We start from the raw sequence: 25,422 nt of genomic DNA on the forward strand, positions 1-25,422 counted from the left end.
CGTTCGTGCGCTAAGGCGGGAATAAACGGATACCAGTCTGACTCGCAAAGATTCGGCAAAAATCGGATCTAGGGCTGGGAAAAATTGGGGAGGCAGGCTTGGTAAGGATTGAATGGGAGTGTACAGGAGGATGAACAAGTTTATGTTCTTGCAGCAAAAGAATGACTGGATTTTTGTTTTTTAAAAATTTAAATTTAAAAGTGTGCTAAAATACTAGTTGGTGGCACAGCATCAATAATTACCTAATTTTAGAGAAGTTTTAAGAAAAATATAGCGTACAAAAAAAAGTTTCAATAATTATACATCTATAAATAATTTAATTGATAAATATACATATATAAATTTTCTATGGTCTCTTCATTTCTGTTTTGTGCTCTAACACAGTATATTAAAAATTGATTAATTAGAGAAAACTGCATTTTTTATAACAATTTGAAAATCAAGTTTTAATGCATGTGATGTTACTTGAGAATGTTGTAATGTACCTATATGCAGTTGCTGCTAGTAAGCATGGTTGTGTTCAGTCAGGGAGTGGCTGGAGGGGCCCGGCGCGGGCGTAAAGCTCATCACACTTGCAGATGAGGCCCGCGAAGCTGCGAGACGGCTGCACCTCGCCCGAGAGACTACACGGCCCGCTGACCACCGACCGGGTAGCCAGGTGTCCGGGGACCTACTACTCATGCCGAAGAGGTAATTGATTCCACTTGCGCTGGCCGCGTGGCGCGCGACCCTCCCCTCGGACCACGTGGGGTGGGCGGCGGGGAAGTAGGGGTGGTGGTGTGTTCCCCCTCCACCGCACCGCGCGGCGGGGAGGAGGGAAGTCCCGGGGAAGAGTCGCCAGGCGCCAGTCGGCCTGCGAGCGCGCGCGGCGGTGCCTCGCGAGTCCTGCGCGATGTGTCGTGCCTCGCGCGTGGACGTGACATGAGCGCGCGCCTCAGAGGCCATGGTGCAGCTCGTGTGGGCGTGCTGGCTGGCGCTGCTCGCCTCTGCCGGCGGTGAGTGCCGTCTGCTGTGGACACTTGTCTGTAAAGTCGGTTCACGGACGTGATAACGTCATAAGAAAACATTGATGAAAAAATTACATACTTTTTAATTTTCAAATATTTTTTACATTTTTTTTGAAAATTTAATTTTAAATAATTTGTTTAAATATAAATCAAGAAAAATTTGTTTTTTTTTTTTTTTTTAAAAAAAAACCGCCTTAACCTTGCTTGAAATCATAGAAGATTTTCTCGCACGGTGGTTTGGCCGGTTCTTGCACTCTCGGCTCAGGCGGAACGTGACAATTTATTTTTCGTGCGTGCAGCCGGCGTTCGTCGATTTATAAGACGTTATCACGTCAGAAAATGGATATTCTTAATATCAGTTATCTATACCATGAATCAAAATTACCGTTTCAACACTCAGGTTGGTAAATATGCGAGTCGATACTAAAAAGACAGCCTCCCAGTTCAGTCCATTACGCGAATACACAAACTCGCCTCTGATGAGAAAGGTACTTAGGTCTTCAGCACTGTGGCGATCTTACTCTTCGTGGACGCGAAATAGCTTCAGCTGGCGAAATTGCTGTCAGCCAATTTTATCTCAACCTAAGTGGTAGGTAGCCGTATTTCCGCAACATATAACTTGTGACGTTGCTTCTCATTCGATTACTAAATTTAAGGCATTTGATTTAAATTAGTTTTTCGTCGCAAGAGAAAGACGTACTCTTCAGACGAAGGAACAATGCCCGACACGACTGCAACACAAGCTTCACCTACACATTATAATTGCATACATATTTTCCAGTAAAGTTCTTTTGTGATGGAAACAAGGCTCTGTGTAGTGGCAGCTCAACTTTTATGACGTTCTCATAACTAACGAAAATCTTCATAAATTAAAGGGGGAAACTCAAGAAATATTAGCATCTTTACGATAAGAGTGAAAATAAAAAAATACCGATAACCTGTAGGTACTATTAACCTCTAAATTATTTATTATAAAATTAAATAAAAAGCATTATGTTTATTAATTATATATTATATATAAAACTATTTACAAATAATTTAAAACACAGAAAAAATATATTTTTTAAATGACCTGTACAACGAGAAGTTTCTTATTATTATTAATTTCTTGGTCAAATTCTTAAATATCAACTTAGTAAATATTTTAACGTTACATAAATGATGTCTCAAAAATTGCTATGGCCATAAAATACAATTTATAAAATACAACCCTACAAATTCTTTGTTTTGCTACAAGAAACAACGCAATACTATTTTCTAATGAATGTAACATTGTACTCAAAAGAAGTTAATGTTTAAAGAAAAAAATTAACGGGTTATTTTCCAATCACATTAAAAAATATATATAGCTAAGGTTAAAACATTATTCAATATTTTTTTTGCAATAATCATACATTTCCTTTTAGTTTATTATTGTATAAAAACAAAGCAATATCAAATATTAAAAACGTAAAACTTTATTTCAGTCTTTTATTAGAATGATAAATAACTTTTCTAGTTCTAGCTCTATCACAATATCTGCAACTATTCAATCCTCACCTAGCAAGGGAGGGGTCTCAATTGACTGCAGTGAGCAAATTTACGGAGACTACCCTTAAATGTGTTTCAATACCGTAACTTTATACTATTATGCTAAGAAAATTTCAGTTATAAGAGATATAATTTAAAATTAACTAAGATATACATAAATGAAAATCAGTTATAAATCAATAAAAAAGCGAAAGCGCTTAAGAAACGATAAATTATTGTATACACAACAAATGTATCCGGTGAAAACTTGAAAAGTGATTTTGATTTTTTCAGGAAAACCTTTTGCTTCATATATAGTTTTTATTTATGGCCGAGATGACAAGTTATTAGTTTTAAGTAATAAGAACTGTTTAGTACTGTTATTCATTTTAGAAGTAATATACGTAATATAAACAAAATATTTTCTTTTATTATTATATGCGACCTTATTTATTATTGTTTCAAAACCTAAGCGTAAATAACAAGTGTGAATTTTCAGTTTCTTAAATAGGGAAAAAATGTTTCGTTTTAAAATAAATGACGGGTTATTATCTATGATCAGTTTCATCCCGTACTTTTCAAAATAATTTATAAGAATTCCTTAGTCATCTGTTAGAACTGATGTAAAAATAAAAATAATTTTTTGTAATGTTAGGAAATAATATTTTAGCATTTAATTAAAAAACGCTAAATTTGACTATATTCAGTCACACAGATCAATATACGTTATTACTCGCTATATTTGTGTTTTTACATATTATAAGTAATGATAAAATAATCATGCAAATAATCGCCATACGTTTTTAAAGTCTAATATTCTGAAGCCATTGCCACCAAAAACATGAGTTCCGTTTATAAATAGTATTTGTGTATGCAATCTTTTCAGCATTCACATTGCTTGTACATTTGTTTTAATTTTGGCCAAATTTTTACTATATAATATATGTATTGATTATATATATATTTAAAATAACCAATAGGCACGGCAAATATTTAAGTCATTACAAGGTTTTATTTAAAAAACCTAAAATCATATAAACACTACTACCATAAATGTTTATATATATTTTTTTACTTTTGTAATTTTGTAATAAAATATATAATTTCTTTTCAAGTAAAATAAAATATTTAACAACTTTCTAATTATAGTTATCAGTAAATCTAAAACAACTATGATAAAAAAGTACATTCAGATACTTATAAACTGCTAACTTCAATTCTAATGGATAACGTATGGAACTAAATTTCAAATATGGTTCATGTTTTACCCTTTATTTATTTTAGTTTTATACATGCTGCAGTTAACATTATATGCTATAGTGGGTTAAAAGTAAATATAAAAGTAGCATTTTGTCAGTTCTTTAAGTGTGATGTTGAACTGAGCGTCGGGAAACAGAGCTGAGCTGACTGCAAAGCGCGCGAACTCTGGCGAGTCGACGAGAGCGACGGAGGCTTCCGGGGCGCGCTCACTGCTCATACTCACACCTTTAACCTATTACTTTCACATATTCTACTAAGTTCCGTGAGGAACCTACTAAAGCGCAAATAAAATTCTATGTTATAGAAACAGCTCATTCAAATATACCTACGTAGTGGCTTAGTTAAGCGTGGCTATACTCTTTTATAAATTTAAATTGAGAATATTGACAAATACACGATTTGTATTTATTTATTAGTAATTATATTATTTTCTAAGAGATGACTTCCTCATTGATAATTCCAAATTATATGAGTTTATCCCATGTATTAAAAATTATACAATAAAACTGTTTATAATTTAAAATTGTAACTATTATTAGTAATATAGAAATAAATTTAATTACTTTACTTAAATAAACGCCTACTTCCTATGCTAAATGTTAATGTCACAGTTTTTATTTTTGAATTTTGTGATTCATATTAACTATTAAAAATTTACTCAAAACCATATTTACACAAGTATAATTAAAACAAATAAATTTGTTATTAATTTTTTTAATGTGGCCATCATGCCCAAATAAAAACCTACAGCTATAAAATAAATAAACGCACTTTAACTTATAAAGATCAACTTACCACATTATTTCTCATATGTGAATTGTTTCTTGAAATTTAGATTGCGTATAGCGTCACGCTTTTAAATTTAATTTGTGTGTAATAGATAAGTGAAAATGTTTACGTTATTGTAAATAAATGTATTAGAAATTATGTTTTGCATGGTACTAAAATGTTTAAATTTTCTTATTTGTCCATCAATTTTATCTGTCTTAAACCGTTTCGATACAGTTACGTTTCTTTCTATTTTAAACCAATTTTATAATTTGTGTTTCTTGGCTAAAATATTATATATTACTCACTGAAGCCCACAATTTTATGTCGCTTGATCTCAAGTAAGACCGGAATATTTTAAAATAGCCTTTAAATAAATATATTACGTAGAAAAAATACTATTACGTTTAATATGTAAGGGATCGTCTTAAAATGCAGCCATATCTCTGTCATAACATTTCATTTAATTTTGTTTATTGTAACGTAACGTACTGAATTTGTATTTGTGTAGTAGCAAAACAATGAGAAAGGTTTGAATACGTTTTAACTTTCCTGAAATACCAAAATTGTGGCACTATAAAGTTTCTTAATTACATTTTATTAAGGAGCGCTTATTATTTGGTTAATTCAACCAAAAAACAATTTTTATTTGAAAAGAATTATATAATAATTATCAATTAATGCAACTTCATAAATAATTTTGTAAAACACAAGGAAAATCATTTTTTAAAACAATAAATTTTGCCTTTTATTCCCTCATTGATAAATACTTTAAAAAAAAAAAAAAAAAAAAAAAAAAAAAAAACAGTTTGGTCTGTTCTCTAAATTGACTCAAATGATATGCATGTAGTTAGTGTAAAATCCGAACACACTAGATGTTTAATTTACTTTCTTTTTTGGAGGGACGGAAGTCATCACAAGATATTCAACATTATTATTCCGTAAAAACTTAAAATATAATAGTAATGACAACACTTAATAATTTTTTGGACACATTAAACAATATTTTTTGTTATTATTAATTCAACTTAATTTTAAATATTTGTTATTTCTTAACACAAAAATTTAATTTAAAAAACCGTTAGTTATTTTAATGAAGCTAAGTCCACTTTGACAAGCTGACGGTTGGAAAATGTGTAGTCTTCACAATTTTGACAAAATAATTCATATATACCAAAATATGCCGAAAAGTGATAACTTTGATTAAAATCAGAGAAAATTCGGATTAATAATCAGATTAACAAACTGCATACTTAAATAGCCAAAATTTATTGTTGGTTGATGGGACATAAAATGTTTACATGTATTAATTTAATATAAAATATTACAGATTATAGGATGATAAAAGTACTATCAATATAAAGCCTCCATTTATCTGAACTTTCACAGCGTGCATTTCTTTAAACAATGGTACGTGGTTTGTCAATGAAAGATGGTAAACAAGAGTGCTTAGGTCTCATCAAGCATTTATTGTTTAAATGTTCTGACAAAAATTTTGTGAATAAATTTAAGTGTAGTGTGCTCATTTGCTTTGCAATGTCTGAAACACATGGTTAAAAGCACTCAGCGTGTCAGTTCAAGAATTCGTAGTAAAGCAAAAGAAATATTTTTATAGATCCTAAAACAACAATTTTGCATTTGAGTAGTCATGACAATAAGTAGAAACAAAACTGCAAAACCACATGATACGTTGCATACAACTATAATAAAATCTGTAACAATACACAAAAATTTTTAAAATATATTCTTGATTTGAAAATTTGCTAACCTGGCCTCGTGTAACCATTAAAATTTGCACTGTTTGACCGTGCCACCAGCCGGTACGCTTGGTATATTTGCACAATGTTATGAAGATATCTCGCTTGAAATGCAAAAATTCGAATAAAAATTGTTTATTTAGTTTTTAGAACCCTGACTGCAACAGATAAGTAGTGCTAAGCGCGCTTTAAATATCTACTTTAAAAATCTTGCATATGTGTGAGTAAAATATAGTGAATAGTTTAAAGCAACAATGAAAGATCAAAGCCTTTTTTTATCAATTTTTTAAAAAAATAACTTGTACACAAATGAAGATATTTGTTCGCTGTATTAAATGTTTTATAAGTTTTAATATTAAACCACGCTGTTTTATAGCTGCAAGAAGTCTACTCAAAACTTAATCCACCAAATAACGCGCTTAATTATTTATCATATCATATCTAGTAGAAAATCGCTAGAAAAATGTCTTAAAAAAAAGAGCACGTGTAACTCAGTAAATGTGATAGAAATGAAACATATAAAGCAATCCAAAACTCGACTCGTAAGTGTATAGTAAGGGGTAGAACGGCAGAGAGAGATAATGATAGACAAAAGACCATTTTTAAATGAATATTAATTAAATTAATTATTACTTACTTCAAAATTACTGCTCAGAATATGAATAATTACTTACCAAACAATAATGATTACTTAACAATGAATAGTATATATACACTGTTGAAATAATCATAAAAATATAATATTACATTAATATTTGTATCGTAAAAACAATTATAACTACAATTTTTAAACCATTTAAAGAGTAAATAAATTTTAATAAATGTTATTCTTAACCACACAGATAAAATTAATTAAATTAATTAGTGTCACTCAGAAAAACCATTTTTACAATTTAATAACAAGATAAAACAGCCCGGAGTTTTTTTGGCTTTCGTTTATTTTTCAAGGTTTTAAGAATCCTAACTGTTTGTATTGTTAGAAATTTGATGATTCTGTCAATAGACTACATAAACGTACTGCAATACATTAATAAGCTTTGATAATGTTCTGCTGTCGAATGAATAAACAATAAGTAACATGACAGCAGCTCCACGAAGCGATATTTAAACGGTACGGACTTACCTCACGGTAATTGTTTACAATATGACCATAGTGCCACAAAGTGAAAATAAAAACCATTAGATAATATTCTACGCACGGGATTTATTTAAACTTTATTTAAATAGCACAATCTTAGTTAGACTTAACATATTTATGCACACGTTAGCTCATAATTATAATAAGGTGTGTGATTAAGTTAATCTACTAATAATACGTGACAAATAACTATCTTGTCAAATTAAACCATGAAACCATTATACTGTACAAGAAAACATTTTTAGTTACACAAATAAAGTAATACTCATATAGAACTGTTTAACAATACCGATTCATAAAATTAAATTAAATGAAACGTACTTGTAAGATCGCCTTTTTCTTGTAAAAATGGCCCCTGGTGAGGTGCACACCAATAAGTTCAAACCCCGTTGTGTTGCCCTCTGCCCAAATACTCCCTTTCTAGATGCCAGCCAGTTGGGTTGCCATCAGGCGCAGGCAGATCCCTACTGCAACGACACGCCTATCCCTGCAGCATGGCGGGGTTCAACCTGAGCCGCACGCCGCCACAACAATGTCTCGCGAAAACGTCGCATTTAATTTCGACCATAAAATTTTATTCCCATCGCGGCCACGGAAGTTTCACTTGAAAAATCTTTCTACAAATATAAAATGGCTTTAACAAACCAAGCACCTAATCAAAATAATTTTTAAGTTTGCATTCTGTCCATGGGTTTATTCCCAGTGCATCTACCCTGAATTCGGTATTCCATGTTAGATCGAAATAACACTCTTCCATGTAGTCGCAACAATGTCCGCTTTCGTTATCTCCGGATGTAGAAAGTAGGAACGTTTTATTTTTCCTTGGGACACTTTTTATTAACAGAATTGTTGCTCCCCTGGCTGTTAGACACTTGGCGCGCAAACATTGCGGGTAGCGAACCCCACAGGCGTCGTGTTAGTGATATTACTGAATAGTTATAAGACAAGGGCTAGGAGGGAAGGGCGCCGATTTAGGGCACAACAAAATTTAAATAATTAATGCTTCTGGCATGGAAAAATATACGTTGCATGCTCAAGAGTCAGTAAATAGGTTATGTTTATGCAGAAAACGTATAAACAAACAATGCAGTTTTATGTCAATTGTTATTTTTCTTCAATTCAATTCCTTCCACATAAAATACACAGCAAAGCAAAGCAGGGTATTAAATAAAATTATGTGTTTCCTCAGTGAATGTTTGTTTGCCAGAATACTTTTTATTACTTTCCCATTAATTTTGTTTCAGACGGAGCCACAGCGAAGTGTGGCCGGGTGTAGCTACTTAAATATAAATTCAAAAATTACGGAATTGCTAGATACTGCGTGTATTTTCCCAAAAAATAATGTTATGTATTACTAAACATTCAATATAGTGCTATTAAAATTTTTAACTTTACTTCTTAAAAAACTTTCAATTCCACTTGGCAACCAAAAATATTGAATACTCAGTGGAGGAGAGATGAGCTGATTTAGGGGATGTGAATGCAAGTCTGAACACTTCTTTCCTGTGTGGTGCAGCGGTGCGTTTATAACTATTTTAAACAATTAATTAGTGAAATAATTATTTCTTAAAAAGATTTGAAACTTTAATACATATTTTTAAATAATAAAATTGAATATTATTTTGGTTATATTTGAAACAATGCTTTATAAAAATCCAATATTAAAAATTAAATTTTAAATATTTTGAACATATTTAGTGGTTAGTCAATATATTTAAATACTTCGAAAAATTTTACAGGTAAACAATAATTTTTAAACAAAAATCAATGTGCCCCGTGACATCAATTTTCATTACTCGTGTAAAAGAAAAATGCGGTGTTGATGCAGATTTGATGCAGTTTTCTTTGTTTAGGAAGTTTCTTTTTCAAATATTGACAATTTTTTGTGATACAGTGTACTAGAAACAAGGGCCGCCTTCGTAATCTTATGATGTTGATTTCGTTATGAAATATCTAACATGAATATTTTAGTTTTTTATAATCATTCATTTAACTTGATGATCTATGGAAAATATTGCTAAATGTTAGTTTTTAATAGCCACATAAGTTTTTAAGAGCTTCTCTATGCATGCATAACTAAATAACCATATTTTAAAGAATTGAAGTTCAAATATTATTTATTCGTAACTTATTTATGAAATAAAGAATATTCCAGTAGCACTATCAACAAAATAAAAAAATTAATAAAAAATATAATAGTCGCAAATAATGTATTTCGAACTTTTAACAGTGAAATTATTATATGTCAACCCAAATCCCAAATTAATATAATACTGTTAGAAAGATGTCATTCGGTATATTTTTCTAATTTGTGTCTAAAAGAATTTTATGAGAAAGTGACGCTTACCCGTTAAAATAATATTTGGTGAATTTTTTTTCCAAAAATGTTTCCTTATGAGCCAAAAAAGTGACACATGAATTGACAAAGTTCACTATAAAAAAATCTACAGAGGTGTGATTTATATTATCAAAGTATTGAAATTTGTTTTAAAATTACAGATATAATTTTATGTAGAAAAATATATTTTAGTATATAAGTTATATTTTAATGGATAAGATTATGAAACATATATCTTAATTTTATTTGTAAATATGAAATTCAATACATACAATTATTAAGGTTCCTTACAGTTTAGCAATTTGAGTCCGCATGGTTGTTAGTGTTGTTTATTAAATACTTATGTTTTTCTTTTGAAATAACTAATTGCAGTAAATCATTATTGTGTTTTCACCAAACTTATCAAAACATTTAACATTTTAAATTTTTTCAAGTATATATAATCTTGCCAGTATCAAAATCAAGTAATAATATTCCTTACAACTTAAGCTTTTAAATATATTTACACATCTGTAAATTTACTTTAGTTTAGCACTAACTAAAAATTAGCAGTTTTAAAATAAAATTTTGCAAGACATTAAACTTTTGCTCTAATAAAGCAGGAAAAGTAGTTGCATGAAAGAAAAGTGGTGTGCAAATTTTTGAATGTGTTTTTACCCAGCCACAAAATTCGTGACCTAGGGTTCTTCGCCAATGATAAGTTTAAGTTCCACGTACATGTTTTTTTATATTATCATGGTTTGTTCCTTATTATATTTAGCAAGAAAAATTGCCGTGCAAATAACAGGAAAAGATATGTCAATATGTTTGGAAGAAAAAATAAAATTCTTATTTTTTAAAAAGTCCCTAATTGCAATATACTTCTGACAATAGAAATGTTTTGCGTTAAGCCCTCCGTGAAAGTATTAAGATCTGCAATGGTGCTCTTGCGGGAGAAATGGGAGCTCGTTAGCGAGGCAATATCCTAATGCGAAGAAAACTTTTTTTTTCTTTCGCCAGAGAACAAGCGCTCATACTTTCGGTCGCCTGGGAAAAAGGAGGAGAGTCGAGAGAGGTACGACGTAATAACTTCCGTCGACTCCCGATATCGAACTTGAATAATCGATACTGTCCGAGGCTGGGGCTGGTTCCGCGCCGCGACCATATTGGGGAGGAGTTATCGCTCGGAAGGCTTCGTGCGCGCGCGCCACGGGACGTTTTGGCGCGCCGCCCGCTCTGGAGTCGGGGGTGGTCTACACGCCGCGGAATAACAGCCGGGGTTTTTACTCCGCCCTGCCCCCACCCCTTCATTATCCCCGCTGGCCCTTCTAGCCGCGCGAGGCCAGGCCTTCTGGCAACATCGCGGCCATACTATTTCATTAGTGTTAATTTCCCGCCCAGAAAGATAAGCATTCCTCAGGTTTCGCGTTATTGCTGGAGTATTCGCGCGCTGATAATGGGCCCGCGCGGCGCGGTGCAAGGACTCTCCCCCCGCCAGGACGCGGTTATTCACGGCACAAGAGGACCGTCGTGCGAGGAGGAGTGGGGCCGGAGTCAGTGCACGAGATTAGGCCAAGTCTCCTCCGTGCTCGGGGAAACAATGGAGCGAGACGTCGTGATAAATGGGACTTGCTCGCGGCAAGAAGAGAAATGTTGGTCGATGGGATAACTGGGTGGCAATGGTGGACACTTATTCAAGAATGTTAATTAATGTCACACATTCATTACTCTCGAGCAGCTAGGCGCTTGCCACAAACACCTGTTTTTTAGTGTTTCCTTTTTTTAAAACCAAACTTTTAATTTGTGTTTGGATTTACAGATTAAAGATAACATTTTAGGATTTGATTAGCAAAAACAAATATTCGTTGCCCATAGTTACTCGAAATTGGGATATGTTTAATTGAGTTACTTTAAAAATACTCATTATATAGTAAACATTATCTCAACTCATATTTTACACATAAAAAGTTTTTACTTGCCACATTCTTTAAGAAGGACGTTTATTGTAAAAAAAATAAGTTTTTGTAGTAAATGAATCATAATAAAACATTTTTAAAAATGTGTAATCCTGTCGAAACCATTGAAAAATGCTCATATATATTAATTGCATGTTAATTAATAGTAGAAAACAGACGCTCTGTGTTATGCAGAAACTGAATCTGCGCAAATGGGAAACGTGGCGAAACATTTAAATGGATATTTTATTTTCTCCCGGTTCTATTTTACAACACCTTTAATACTGACACATGTGTGGTTAGGTTCACTGACACGCTCTAATTTTCCCAGAATTTAAGGATACGTTTTCAGAAGAAGCTAGTTGGTTGAGTTGAGTGTTAATAAGTTGTGGAGGGTAAGTATAATTAACATCAAAACAATATGTAAAACAAATCATTTGAAACTCGTATTCCATGAATTCTCTTGAACATTTGTTACGAATATATATGCCTATATATAAATATACCTATATATATACATAAATATAAACTAGCGACCCACTCCGGCTTCGAACGGGTGCAATGCTGATACAAAATATACTGCAGAATGTCTTTATATACAACGTTCACAGGTTTTTTGTCATTTGACGCGCTATTTTGAGGCACGCGCCGCCATCTCTCCGGCCGGTACCACCGCAACCGCTATGTCCCTGCATTTTAAATCTGTAATATCTTCGAAAATATTCATTTAAATGACATGCTGTACAGGGCCATATTGATCTATATTAAATGCACAATGTATTTAAGGTACTTAATTGGAATAGGATAAATGCTGTATTGCTTAAAATCTCTTCGTAAATGAGCCATTATTTATCGTTAAAAGTAAAGGTAAAAAAATGGTTATTGAGGGTTATCCCTAAGAGATAGACATATACAATACAAATTGCAATATAAGCGCAAATAATATGTGTTTATTTACGACATCACATTAGAAACCTCTAAAATTATCGGTGTTCCTCTACTATATTATGCATATATTATAGGATATAAACCTTCCACTTGAATGACTCTATCTATTAAAAAAACCGTATAAAAATCCGTTGCGTAGTTTTAAAGATCTAAGCATACATAGGGACAGACAGACAGTGGGAAGCGACTTTGTTTTATACTATGTAGTGATATATATACATATATAGTATAATATGCTGCTTGTAAAGCCATACAAGATTATTGATAAAACAATTCTAGACGGTAATAAAAATAAAGCGTGTTATTCTTTCAACACTAATGCGAGGTAGCTCCATTTACTGAGGCTGCGACATGTGTTGGTTTTGCAGGAGCAACATACTCACTACAAATTAAATTGCCTTATTTTTTCCGAGAAAAATAATTGTTTTTTACAAAAATTTTCACGAGAATAAAAAAACAGTATTATATGTTTATCTTAAAGAGGAAATATATAAAAAAATTAAAATAGTTTTTTTGTTTTACCAATGCTAAATCAAACATCAATATGTATAGTTATAAAGTTTTGCTTAAAAGAGACCACGTAACTTTTAATATTTATTTGAACTCAAGTGACTAACACACATGGATGACTTATGTGCACATTGAATACTATTTATGGATCCGTGGGTCCTTGGATACCTCAAGCATTTGAAACTATTTCTCACCAAAAGTGTGGTGGCTAGTGAGTTATAATTATAATCCGGGCCTGTCAACAAAAGTAAATGATTTAAAAATTATTTTAAGAACTACTAAAATAGCTAAAAAAATTTTAAGGAATATGATGTCCCTTACTTTGCAAAACACAATTTAATTTAATTATTTTTTTAAATTATTTAATTAATATATGAAATATTAATATCAATCGAAGCACGCAAAACTTGTTATTAATTAAATAGTAAATATTGGGAATAACATATTTTTATAACAATAGAAACAAACCATGTATGTTATTCTGGCAGATAAAGTCTGGGTGTCAACAAAAGTAAATGATTTAAAAATTATTTTAAGAACTACTAAAATAGCTAAAAAAAATTTAAGGAATCTGATGTCCCTTACTTTGCAAAACACTTGGTGGGTTAATCAGCTCGTCGGTGCCGAGGGTAATGTGTTATCGTCGCTTTCGTGGAGATTATTCTACGAAGAGACATTTTTAATGTTGTTTTTAAGGCTGTATTACTCTACATTTTGTACGTTTGGCTGGCTTCGAGAAATGTCAAATTGGAAGAAAAAAGTGATTCATTTAATACGATGGTGGCATGACCTACAAAAACACAAAACATTAAGTTAAACATTGAAAAGTGAATAAATAATATGACAGTTTTAAAAATAAAGATACAGCTATGTAGAGCTATCAGGAAAATTATTTACCAAAAAAATTAAATGCATACAAAGTTGAAGCGTAAATTTTTGTGATAAATATATTGCTACCTCAAAGCCTCCATATATTATTTATTTTATATGTGATATTTAATATCATTAAGCATAAGGTGGCTTAATGCTTAAACAACCTAAACAATTTTTTTTTTTTTGCAAAATAACTGTTAGATAAGAATAATTTTGTAACGCTATTATTCTGACTTGTGATATTGGCGCCTATCGCTCTCTTTAATGTAAAGTAATCTGGCATTTTAGTGTAGAACTTATTATATGATCACATAATTCAAAAAATGTTTTATTTTAATAGAAAATTATTTATTTTGAATAAGTTCATATTGCTTAATCGCCTTCCAACCCAGTAAGAAAACCAGTAACACCGCTTGGCCAACACGAGGGCAAATGAGAATCTTGACATTCACTCGTTGGCTAAGAAATTATGTGAAATACAGACCTTATCTCCGACAGTTATTTACTAATAATGGGCCAAAATAATGATGCCTTACATGAAAGTGATAATATTTTGCTATATAAGAGCCATTTTCAATCAGTTTTTAAATATATCTACTGTTATTCTCATGAGGCTTATTGCAACATCCAATGAAACATGGCTTAGCTGCTCACAAAAAATACTACACACAAAATCAAATCTATTATTCAAGAAAAGGTATTTAAAAAGTCAAAAAAGCAAAATTTAAAACCACTAAAATTATTTACTTTTAACTAATTTTATTTTCCGGTAAATGTAGTACGGGAACAAATATGTTAATTTATGTCAATAATCTATATGTATTTAAAGAATGTTGGTATGTATCAATTTGATAATCTCCAACAGCTTTTGACCGATTGCCACGAAAAATGGAATACATAGATATTTTAACACGGATAATATTTTCGTGATATACATTTTGCTATACCTCGTCACTAGATGGAGTTTGCAGCGCAATAACTTCTTAAACCGTTTAAACGATTACCATTGGTAAACAAAAAATTATAGGTCATGGGCATACAGACATAATTGTGTGTTATTTCTCCGTGTCTACCATACTGTCAAATAGCGCTCTCCATTTTGCTTTACCTCGTGGACAATATATCACCTGTGTTCAACCCGGGCAACGTCGGGTACTGTTTTGTGCTGACAAGTTCATCGGATTGTATATATAAACAGCACACTGGTGTTTAAATATTTTTTAGTTCTTTTTGAAAAATAATAAGATAATTAAACGGAATATGGTGCAATTAAGAATCACAATATAAATATATATATTTTATATATTTTTTTAATTTCTTATAATTTAACATTTCTTGTAGACCCATAGGCCTACTAACTTAAGAAAATACAAAATTAAGAAATACAATGATTTCTATAAATATTCTAATTTCATCACGTAGCTGAACAGGATAAAAAAAATATAAAAAAATTTTTTTGTTTAGGTCTCACTTGATTACAATGCATTTCCGTACGCTCCCAAGCTTAAATTTTGTTTCAGCATGATACAAATATAATTTTTCAATTTTCTCAAATAATTTCGTTATATTTCATAAACGTTGCAAAAACATGCTTTTAAACTTAAAAATAAAGTGCCTAACATAAATATGTTAGAATTATATTACTTCTGCTTTATCTACAATGTGATAATGTGGTTTAAAAAAGTAACTAAAAACAAATATATAAATATATCAAATAAAAAACTTTTTTTGTGGATTTGATTGAAGGATGTCAATTGAAAAAATTCCAAAACTACTCCCTATTGCTAGGAAAATAATTATTTTTCCTATAAGTGTACATAAAACACTCTTGAACTCATGTTGTACTGAAACATTACATGAGAATAAAAAAAAGTGATCTTTAACCTCGTATACTGAATACGATAGAATAGTTATTAATGGGTATTCACATCAAGTAAAGGTTATAAATCATCTAACCACGATGATTCTTCTTCACGCATGTCTCTATTGCCTGCACTCAGCGAGGTACTTCGCCGGTTGGAAATGGAAAGTCCTTCGAGGATCTTCGTAAGCACAATAATGCTCCCCAGTGCAATAGTCACTGCCACGAATACTTCATATTTACAGAGCGTTTAGACGCAAATATCTCGGCGCTATGGCAAACACCGCTTGCTTGTGTTTCCAGCAAATAGTGATTACCGCCATGTTTGCTTTACCGATGAAGAACATGTTTGCTAACCAAACACATAAACCGTCCTTTTCAAAGGGTTGAATAATATTTGCAATTTCTCCTGAGAAAATTGTTGCAACAAAAATTATACAACAATTAATCACACTTCTTACGAATAAACGCGATTGCTCACGGCGTAATTTTTAGTTCATGTTTACTTTCTACTGTTAACAGTAAAAACAAAAATAATATTCAACAACCAATAATAACATAAAATTTATCTGCAAATATGCAAAACAAAGCCTACTTATTTCTTATGTGAATACTGATTTCCAACAATTACATTTAATGGCCATTTTACATTATTAGGCTTTTATTAAAATCTTATTTAATTAAAATGCTAGGTTTTTGTTACTCAATGTATGATTTGTCGTAACTATTAAATAATTTGCCATCAAACAATGATGAATTTTAATATTAGAATGGTTCTTATTTCTAAAATAAAACAGTACCAACAATTATAACTGTTATTGTTGATCAATTACAGCTATTATTGTGTATCTGTAGCTTAACACACTTTTAAAGGTTTTTATTTAAATGCAATGTTCCATTTCCACCTAAAGGTTTCCCTATTTTTATTTGTATTTTTTTAAGAAAAAATTTTAAAATTAAAAAACTTATTCCATATTAGAAATTTTTAAATTTATGTAAACATTTTTATTAATGGCATTACAAATACCTTCTTTTAAAACGATAATAATTTTAATAAATGTGTACATTATAAATTTAAAGTTAAAATAAATACTTTGTTGTTATATTCGTTACAAATACAATATTTAAGATTGATTATTATTATATATGTATTTGGTTTACAGACATTGATTATGTTTCGTTTGGTTTAATTTACATTAAATTTGATAAACTTGAGCTTCATATTTACACCTTCACTTATAATTAAGTTTAGTTTAATTAGTTTTTTATACGTTAATATCAGGATTGCGTTTATTTTTACTTTAAATCATTAATATTCCTCTCTCCCATACGCGTCACGTACCAAATGAAGTTATCATTATGCATTAAATGAATGAGTTAATAACCACTGGAATGAAGAATATGCAAAACCTACTTCCACGGCATAATAATTGCATTCGTTCTGCCATCGTTTGCATATTCAAAACAAACATTTTATAGTTAAAAGTTTTAAATTTTTTCAAAATATTTATATTATTAAATTATATTCTAGTATATGAATTATCGCCAATATAAAATTGGATATTGAAAAACATAGAGGCGTTTTTTCCACACACACATGTATATCTTCCTAACAATTTGACATTGTAAGCAAAGGAAAGTCAAAAAAGAACAATTTTTTAATTTTTTTTTATAAATTTTAACAAACTGTTTTAAAAATAATAATGCTTACGGATTTTAAGTAACAAGACAAATGTTAAAAATGTAACACGTTTGGCTTTATTTTTAAAATGTATTTCAAACAAATGTTAATAGGCTAATAATATTTTTTTTGTAAACCAAGTTGGAGGTATGATTAGTAAAACATGTTTTTATTATGTTTCTGTTAGTAGAGTATCATTAAAAAGAAATTTTAAAATAAGAAATTCCCGCAGAATTGTGTAGGTTAAATTTACAAATTGATAGAATAATGGTTAGAAAAAAAATGTTTAATGCTTAGTAAATATTTTTAAATTATGTTATTACATTTTCACCTTGATTTGTGGAAGGATTCCCATGTTTTATATTGTTGAACGGAAGTATTACAAGGCTGTAAAAAGCAAAGTAAGTCGAGGCTTTTCCTTATATTTTTTTGTTTATTTTAGCTGTTTTTTTGAATATGAGTTTCTTCAGAAACTGTAAATTTTTTTGAGGAATAAGCGCGAATATTTTTGTAGCTTCGCGCATGGCAGGAGCGACCTGTGGGATTGCATGCATAATGAATGAGCGATATGGATCGCTCTAGTTGCCCGACTACCTGAAGCGTAACACATGTAGTTCTGTAATGAAAATAAGAATAAAAACCCCTTAAGGGCATTCGGGAAGCGTTATCTTCCTTATATTCGTTAAGTGAACTCAATAATGAGATAACATATATGTTCAGATTCCACTAAAAAAAAGTGAACCAGTCTTCTTATACTTGCCAGTAATGTGTAGCATCTTACGTCGGTAACGAGCAAACTCATGAGTTGTCATATCGCAAACTTGGACACTAAATTAACTTAAAATTCTCTTAAAATATGCGAATGGCTTGATAAATAAACGCCTATTTTAATTTAAATATCTGGACACGAACCACACGCAGTTTCCGCACCCACCGCTAGAATGTTTTGCCCAATGAACTACGTCAACAGTCAAATAGTTTTATTTGCAGCGTGAAATTTTAATTTATATTATTAAATATCTCCAATAAAACCGAAAGAATTGACGAAATACTAAACCCTGGCTTTGGATCTGGTTTTCGATAAGGATTTCTCTAACACTTGTTAAAATTCATTAAACAGCTAATACTTTAAAGTTTCCCTTTGGCTTTATTGACTTTGGTTTGTGTCATACGCCACAGATGGGAGCATCCTGGTTGTTTCACATTTCGGTCACATGACTTCCGTACATTCGCGAGATAACTCCCACCAAATATCGTAAACCGAGAGCTTGGATGTAAAACATCAAAAAAATTAGATGGCTGATATACGAAAAGGTTAATATTAAAATGGTTAGCACAAAACCACCAAACTGCCCAAATTCCTTACCAAAAGCGAGCGCCAGTTTTGAAGCAAGATCTACTTTGCCAATGACATAAGGGTGAGTCCCTCAGTGGTCACATGCGCGCGTCACACCCAACTTGTCTCTGAGCTGCCTCTTGCCTCGTGAACTAAGGCGTCGAGCCATGATGGCAGTCATCACGACTTATTTCTGTGACCTAAGAAAACCATTGAGCGTCATTTGTAACGTGGCCTTTAAAATGTACAATTTCAACTGGCGTTACATTAAACATAGTCATCGGGCATAGAAGCTTAGTCGTAACGCATATTTCTTTTTGATGAGAAATAACTCAACTTTTTTTTTAAATAATATAATGTTTCTATTTACATGTCAGTAATTAGTTAAAGAAAACTAAAGCCAAATTAAATATTATTAAATTATTTTTCGTTAACCACATTGTAACTTTACACGTAATACCTTAAACACATTTTTAATTAACATTAGCGAAATTTTGTTTATGAAAAAATTTAAATATTAGGTCACTGATTTAAGAAATTTTGGGAAATATAAATTATTTCATATTTTATTTTTATGCCTCGACAATATTCGAAACCATATTGAAAAATAATTATTTCATTGTGGTATTCATTGTTTAAAATTTTTTGTTTTGAAGTTAAATTTAATTAAAATCAAATGAAATCACTAACAAAAATATTGGTTATGGATTATTATTTTTTAATGAAATAACTGAGATTTATCTAAAACTCACAGTAACTATTTTCGGAACGCCTTTCGGTGAAAACCGATTACTTATAAAGTTTTCTGAGCATGATTAATGAACAACTGATAAGAAATCAAAAACCAGATTTCAGTTATAATTTTATATTATTATCAAAATTTTTAACCGAAATCATTGTTTTCCGCAGCTTTTATGTGAAGAGTAATTAACAAATTTAACCACAATAAGTATTCTTGATCACCTTTGAGACGCCAAAATATTAAAATCCTCGTGAACATTACATAAAATGTTTACATTATAACTATAACGATTAGTTAAATCTTTGTGGAGTAACCACGTATAAAAAATAAAGTGTAGTGAATAAAAATATACGTCAAAATAATGAAATACGAAATTGATTTAACTTAACAATAAATTATATTTAAAAAGTACCACAAATTCAAAAGGTTATATCAAAAATTATTTAAATATTCCAAAATTAATTGGCCACGTTATAAATAATATTAGACCTGCTTGAAAATTCAGTGTTTAAGAAATTAAACCAAACTTCTTCATGCTGCCACTAATAAAACAAAATGTTTTTTTTTTTTTTTTTTTTAAGATTCTTAAGTTAAACTTAACAAACCTTCAGAAGAATGGCCTAAACTATTCCTGGCTTACTAAGACATATAATCGAAGTGATGATAATGATATAGGTCGACCGTTCCTGGTGAAAAAAATAGAGCAATTTCCACTCTCACATGCTGCTTTCACTCGATAGAAAGAGACCGGAAAACTTCGCGGTTTCGTTTCGTGATATGATAAAATTCAAATATTTATACCTTTGTTATGATCCTGTTATTTTTTCACCGTTAAACTGGAATAATCGTGGCCATTTAGAGACCCTCAATCAAAAAAAATTGAATCACAATTTGCCCATGTGATGTGCTTCACAAGTCAACAGGCAATCAACAATTGACGCTTTCCTGAGTATGCAGAGGATCATGGAGGCTATCCTGGAGATAATTTATTTCGCGAATGTTTCCAGTCCCTGTGGATAGATAACGACATTAACTGTCGCAATGCTACGGCAGTGCTGCAAGGCGCTAGTGATAAAATTAAAAACCTCTCACTGTCCTTCACTAACCTGCGTCCGAACTTCGGAATAGAACCGTTATTGTATAATGGTTCATCACCTTGAAGTGATTGATCATGGACACCTAAAAGATGACAATTCACGCCACTGCAATGTCAGTTCAGTTTCTCTACTGATTTGTGTTTTTCTCGACCTTTGTTATTTCAATCTTGAGTGGCGTAACACCACGAAATCACAAGAATGTGTGGCATGCGTATTCTCTAAGTACTTCTTAAGAAATGTTGAAACGTTCGTAAAAAAGCAGTAAAAGTAAACATATTTACCATAATTGATTTTATATTGCCAATATTTGTTTAAGATACACTGCATATAAACTTTATACAATTTGAATGATTAACTACCCAAACAAATTCAATCTGCTGAAAAATTCCATTACATGTTAAGAAATTTTGACGATTGTTCCAAGTAATTTAAGTATTTTCTTACAGAGAGCTAAAAGAAGTGAATGTTATTTTCTCTAGATACCTATTTATATTTAAGGTAATGAAACAAATTTTATTTTAACAACATACTTAATAATATAGTTATTCTTCTACGTAGTCAACACAAACTGAAACATGTTTCATAGTGAATCATCATATTTTCTATGCCTTTTACATATTTTGTTACAGCCAATAACAATATCATATAAAACTGTCCTTGAAATTTCAGAAAAGAACGAACTGAGTCCTTCATTAGTAAAGCGACTATCCTTTTTCATTTTACTTTCAATCACAACTGAACGTCTTTCATCGTGAACATTTTTTTTTTCGCTCGCGAAAAATATGATGGACCGTTTTTGAAATGAAACTTATTTCTATTACATTACCATAAACCTCGGTTATCTTTCTGCAAATTTCGCAAGGGAGGGCATTTATCGCATTCAAAATACTTATTCAACCACGAACTTCACACTTAGCGGGATCTCTAGTTTAATCGTACACTAAAAAGTCACACGACAAACAGTAGACAACCGTTGCGGTTCGAGGTTGGCTTCAGACTAGCGAAACAAAGGCATGTCAATGACGTGTTAGATTTTTGAGTGCGAAGGGCGTTAGAAAAAGGGGGGGGGGGGTAAAACTGCGCGGCATCTCGCGTCAACATGTTCTTTACTTTCAGAAAAGCCCTTGTATCTTAGAATAAATGAAAAAAAAAATATTACAATAATTAAGATCATATTAAGTTTTTGGGAATTTTAACCTACGACGAAAAACTGAAATACAAAAAAAAGTTTTAATAAAGAGTGAAAAAGCCAAATTGAAAATATTCTTAGAAGAACTTGTTACGACAAACTCATTACTGGTAAGAGCTGGATAGAAATGAATATTAATATTTTTGAAATTGTAAAAGTTACTACTGTCTGTAAAAAAAAGTGGTGAAAATACATTTAATCCAAAGGAAAAAAATCACAACTATTCTTGTTAAAATTTTTCATACAAATCTTAATAATACCAACGTTGATGAATAATACACTATAACATGGTAAAAAAAAATATTTACCATATAAGAAGATATCGAGAGACGATTATGCAAAAAATCTCCGTAATTTTTGAGGGGATATTACAACCGAAAGACAAGAATTATCAATAAAAAATATTTACTCTAGTTTCCAAAGTTTTTATTGTTATAACTGAGGTACCTGTGCTATACAATACCAACAATTTTAATTTAGACTATTTTTAGCGATGAATTCGATCTTTATAACAATGTATTCCAGTATGATATCCTTTTATGAAGTTTGTTTTTTATTCTGTTGAATACGTGAATACTATTTAGTTGACAGTTTATAGGCATTGATTAAATTTCTTGACGAATAACGGTGATAGCCTACCTGGGACTCGACCTCACAAACCTTCGGAACCAAGAGCTGGCGAGTATCCAACTGCACCACAGAAGGCCACCAAATTGTAATAGGTTTTGTGTGGTTTTAAAATAGTTTACTAGTTATATGGAAAAAATGTTAAAATTAATTTTCTTATGTATGTTGAGACTAAAAATAGTGGTAGATAATAAAGTGAAAAAAGAAAATATAAAGTTTTTACTGAATAAAAATATTCTTAGTTACTCACACGAACAATTACAAAAAAAAAAAAATTTAATTGCTATTTTCACCATTATAGATTACTAGCTTCAGTACCCGGCGTTGCCCGGATTGAACACAGGGTGAAGGGGACCTTTTTCGAAATCAGATGTATTTAGTAATTGTCTTCTTATTTTGAATATCAAGTGTGCAAAATAATTTAAATCACTTTCAGATCCCGACAGACGTTCTGCCAGAGTATATTTATTTACCTGTATATATCTCAAAATTGGTAGCCTGTATGTAATCTAGACTCTATAAAGCACTATAGAAAAAAGCTGAAAAGTAAGATATTACTAATATTGAAAAGATTCCATTATCTAGCTAATGCTCGGCATGCATTGCAATGCCTCATTCAGTTTTGTTTTGTAATATGTTTGAAGTAGTTACGCATATTCTAATCATCTATCCATCACTCTAAATAAATATTTATCTCTATCTACATCTATATATCTATGTATGTCACTGTCTCTATTTATCTCTTTGTATCTTCATTTATACCTCCCACTATCTCTATCTCTTCTATATATAAATCTCTTTATAGCTCTATACATCTATATATCTCTTTATCTAACACATTTCATTCCCTATACCTCGCTCTATCTCAACTTATCTCTATGTGTCTCTCTATCTCACTCTCTCTTTATACATATCACTCTAAATCCATCTCTCATTTATATTTAAATAAATTGTGTCATGCACGAGCACTTATTCAACAAAAACAGACGAAGTGGCGCTATATAATATGAAATGAACATATTTTTTAAAACGATTCGTGCTCCAACTATTGACAAATAGTTATACCGTCTCAGAAACCTTCACGGGCATCCGCATAACAACTCACCAAGATTTCATCGCAATCGGATGAGCGCATACGGCACAAACAAACGAAAATTAAAGACATGAAAAAACGCATCAAACGATAGTGCGTTAAAATTCAGGGCAACTCTATCTATTGATGAAGTTAAGTACAAAACTGTTATTAGCGCCTTTATTTTGCTAGCCGCTGCGAGCACCACTAAGCGGGCTGGTCTCACCAAGGAGAAAAATTTGAATTTGCCAGACCTTACTATGTGTATGATCGTGTGGCAGACATAGAGAAATTACACTCAATCAGTATTTGTATGTCTATGACCTATGATTTTTTGGTTATAAAATGAAATTATCACTTTTTCACTCCCTTAGGGCTGGAATTTCATATTAATATGTGGTCTATGTGTTAATCCAGGTTAGGAGCTCGCTGTAGGCTAAATTTCATCCAGATCCGTTCAGCCGTTCTGGCGTGATTGAGTAACAAACATTCATCCATCCATACATACAAACTTTCGCGTTTATAATATTAGTAGTATTCGTTATATATTTAGAATATTATTTTAGTTTCTTAAGTCGTAAAATATATTTGAAAATAATTAATAGGATGAAAAATTTATTTCGATATGATCTTCATTTTAACATATTATAAGAATCTCTTTATGTATTCTTTTATTAAAGGCCGTAAAAATTATTTTGAAGGTATGTATAGTTAACTGCTTCAGAACTTAAAAAAATATATTTCATTCTATTCAGATTTTTTAAAATAATATTTTATGTTTTAAATTATAAATAACTTTCACTTTTGAGGTAACTATTACAAAACCACAGTTTTTGACCCTAAGTGTTATTAAAAAATTTATTACAAAAAAGATTGTTTAATGTTAAGTATTTTAATTCCATTTAAGTTACTTTATAAATTTATTATATGTCACGTATATGTGGACGTTTTGTACGGTCCCCGAATTTTTCAGGTATGTGAAGTAAATTAGGATTACTTTACAAAATTTTTGAAACTGTTTTATGCTTGTAAAGAAATATCCATATTATTTTTAAATGTTAGTAAATACAGAACGTTGAACATTTCTGTTTATTCCAAGTAACCGAAACAATTTTAATAATTTCCTAGAAATTTGTGTAGCTAATACAAACAAACAATTTAAAGCTTTACACTAGATTATAAAATATTGTCTCGCTTACATATTATTTTATTCCAGAATATTTTCAATGCAAATAGTTCCTGAAATCACACTTAAAATTACTCATTTAACAGTTAATCAAAATTTACTAAAAATTACACGTAGTAGTGACCTTGACCTTAACATTTTACTTAAAAATTTTCCAAAATATGCCCAAAATTCGCCAAAATGGCACAAAATTTTCCAGTTTCTACGAAAAATATTCAAACAAAAATTCTCAAAAAACCTGAAAAATATATAATTTACCTATGTATGTTGAGGGAAAAATCACATTTTGAGGGAAAGTTTCAATTTCTTTCCTGAAAAATGTCAACGGCTTCAAAATTACTAAAAGTTGCTTAGGAGTACTAAAAGCAAGACGCGTTAAGCCGCTGTGGTCATAACTTGACAATTAGTATGTCATGGCCGCATTGTAAGTAAGACCATCACAGTTGCAATTTTCATTACGGCTGCCCCTTTGAAAATCCGTATTTTTATGCTAGAAAATTGGTAAACATTTAAAATTTACTAAAAAATTAATAAATTTAATTTTAAGAAAAAAACATTTGCCATTTTGAATTATAACATCATGTCCGCC

At 31.0% G+C, this 25,422-nt stretch overlaps 1 protein-coding gene across 2 annotated transcripts in view; it reads left to right on the forward strand.

The window, feature by feature from the left end:
- Nucleotides 1-846: 846 nt before the first annotated feature.
- Nucleotides 847-25,422, forward strand: part of LOC134533674 (lachesin-like) — a 780,301-nt gene continuing 755,725 nt past the window's right edge. For both annotated transcript variants that reach the window (XM_063371220.1, XM_063371221.1), the window contains exon 1: nucleotides 847-995. In XM_063371220.1, the coding sequence (XP_063227290.1) occupies nucleotides 944-995 (52 nt within the window). In that variant the 5' untranslated portion in view covers nucleotides 847-943. The remainder of the gene's footprint in view (nucleotides 996-25,422) is intronic.

This window comes from Bacillus rossius, chromosome 7, assembly GCF_032445375.1.
Source record: "Bacillus rossius redtenbacheri isolate Brsri chromosome 7, Brsri_v3, whole genome shotgun sequence".
Lineage (NCBI taxonomy): Eukaryota > Metazoa > Arthropoda > Insecta > Phasmatodea > Bacillidae > Bacillus > Bacillus rossius.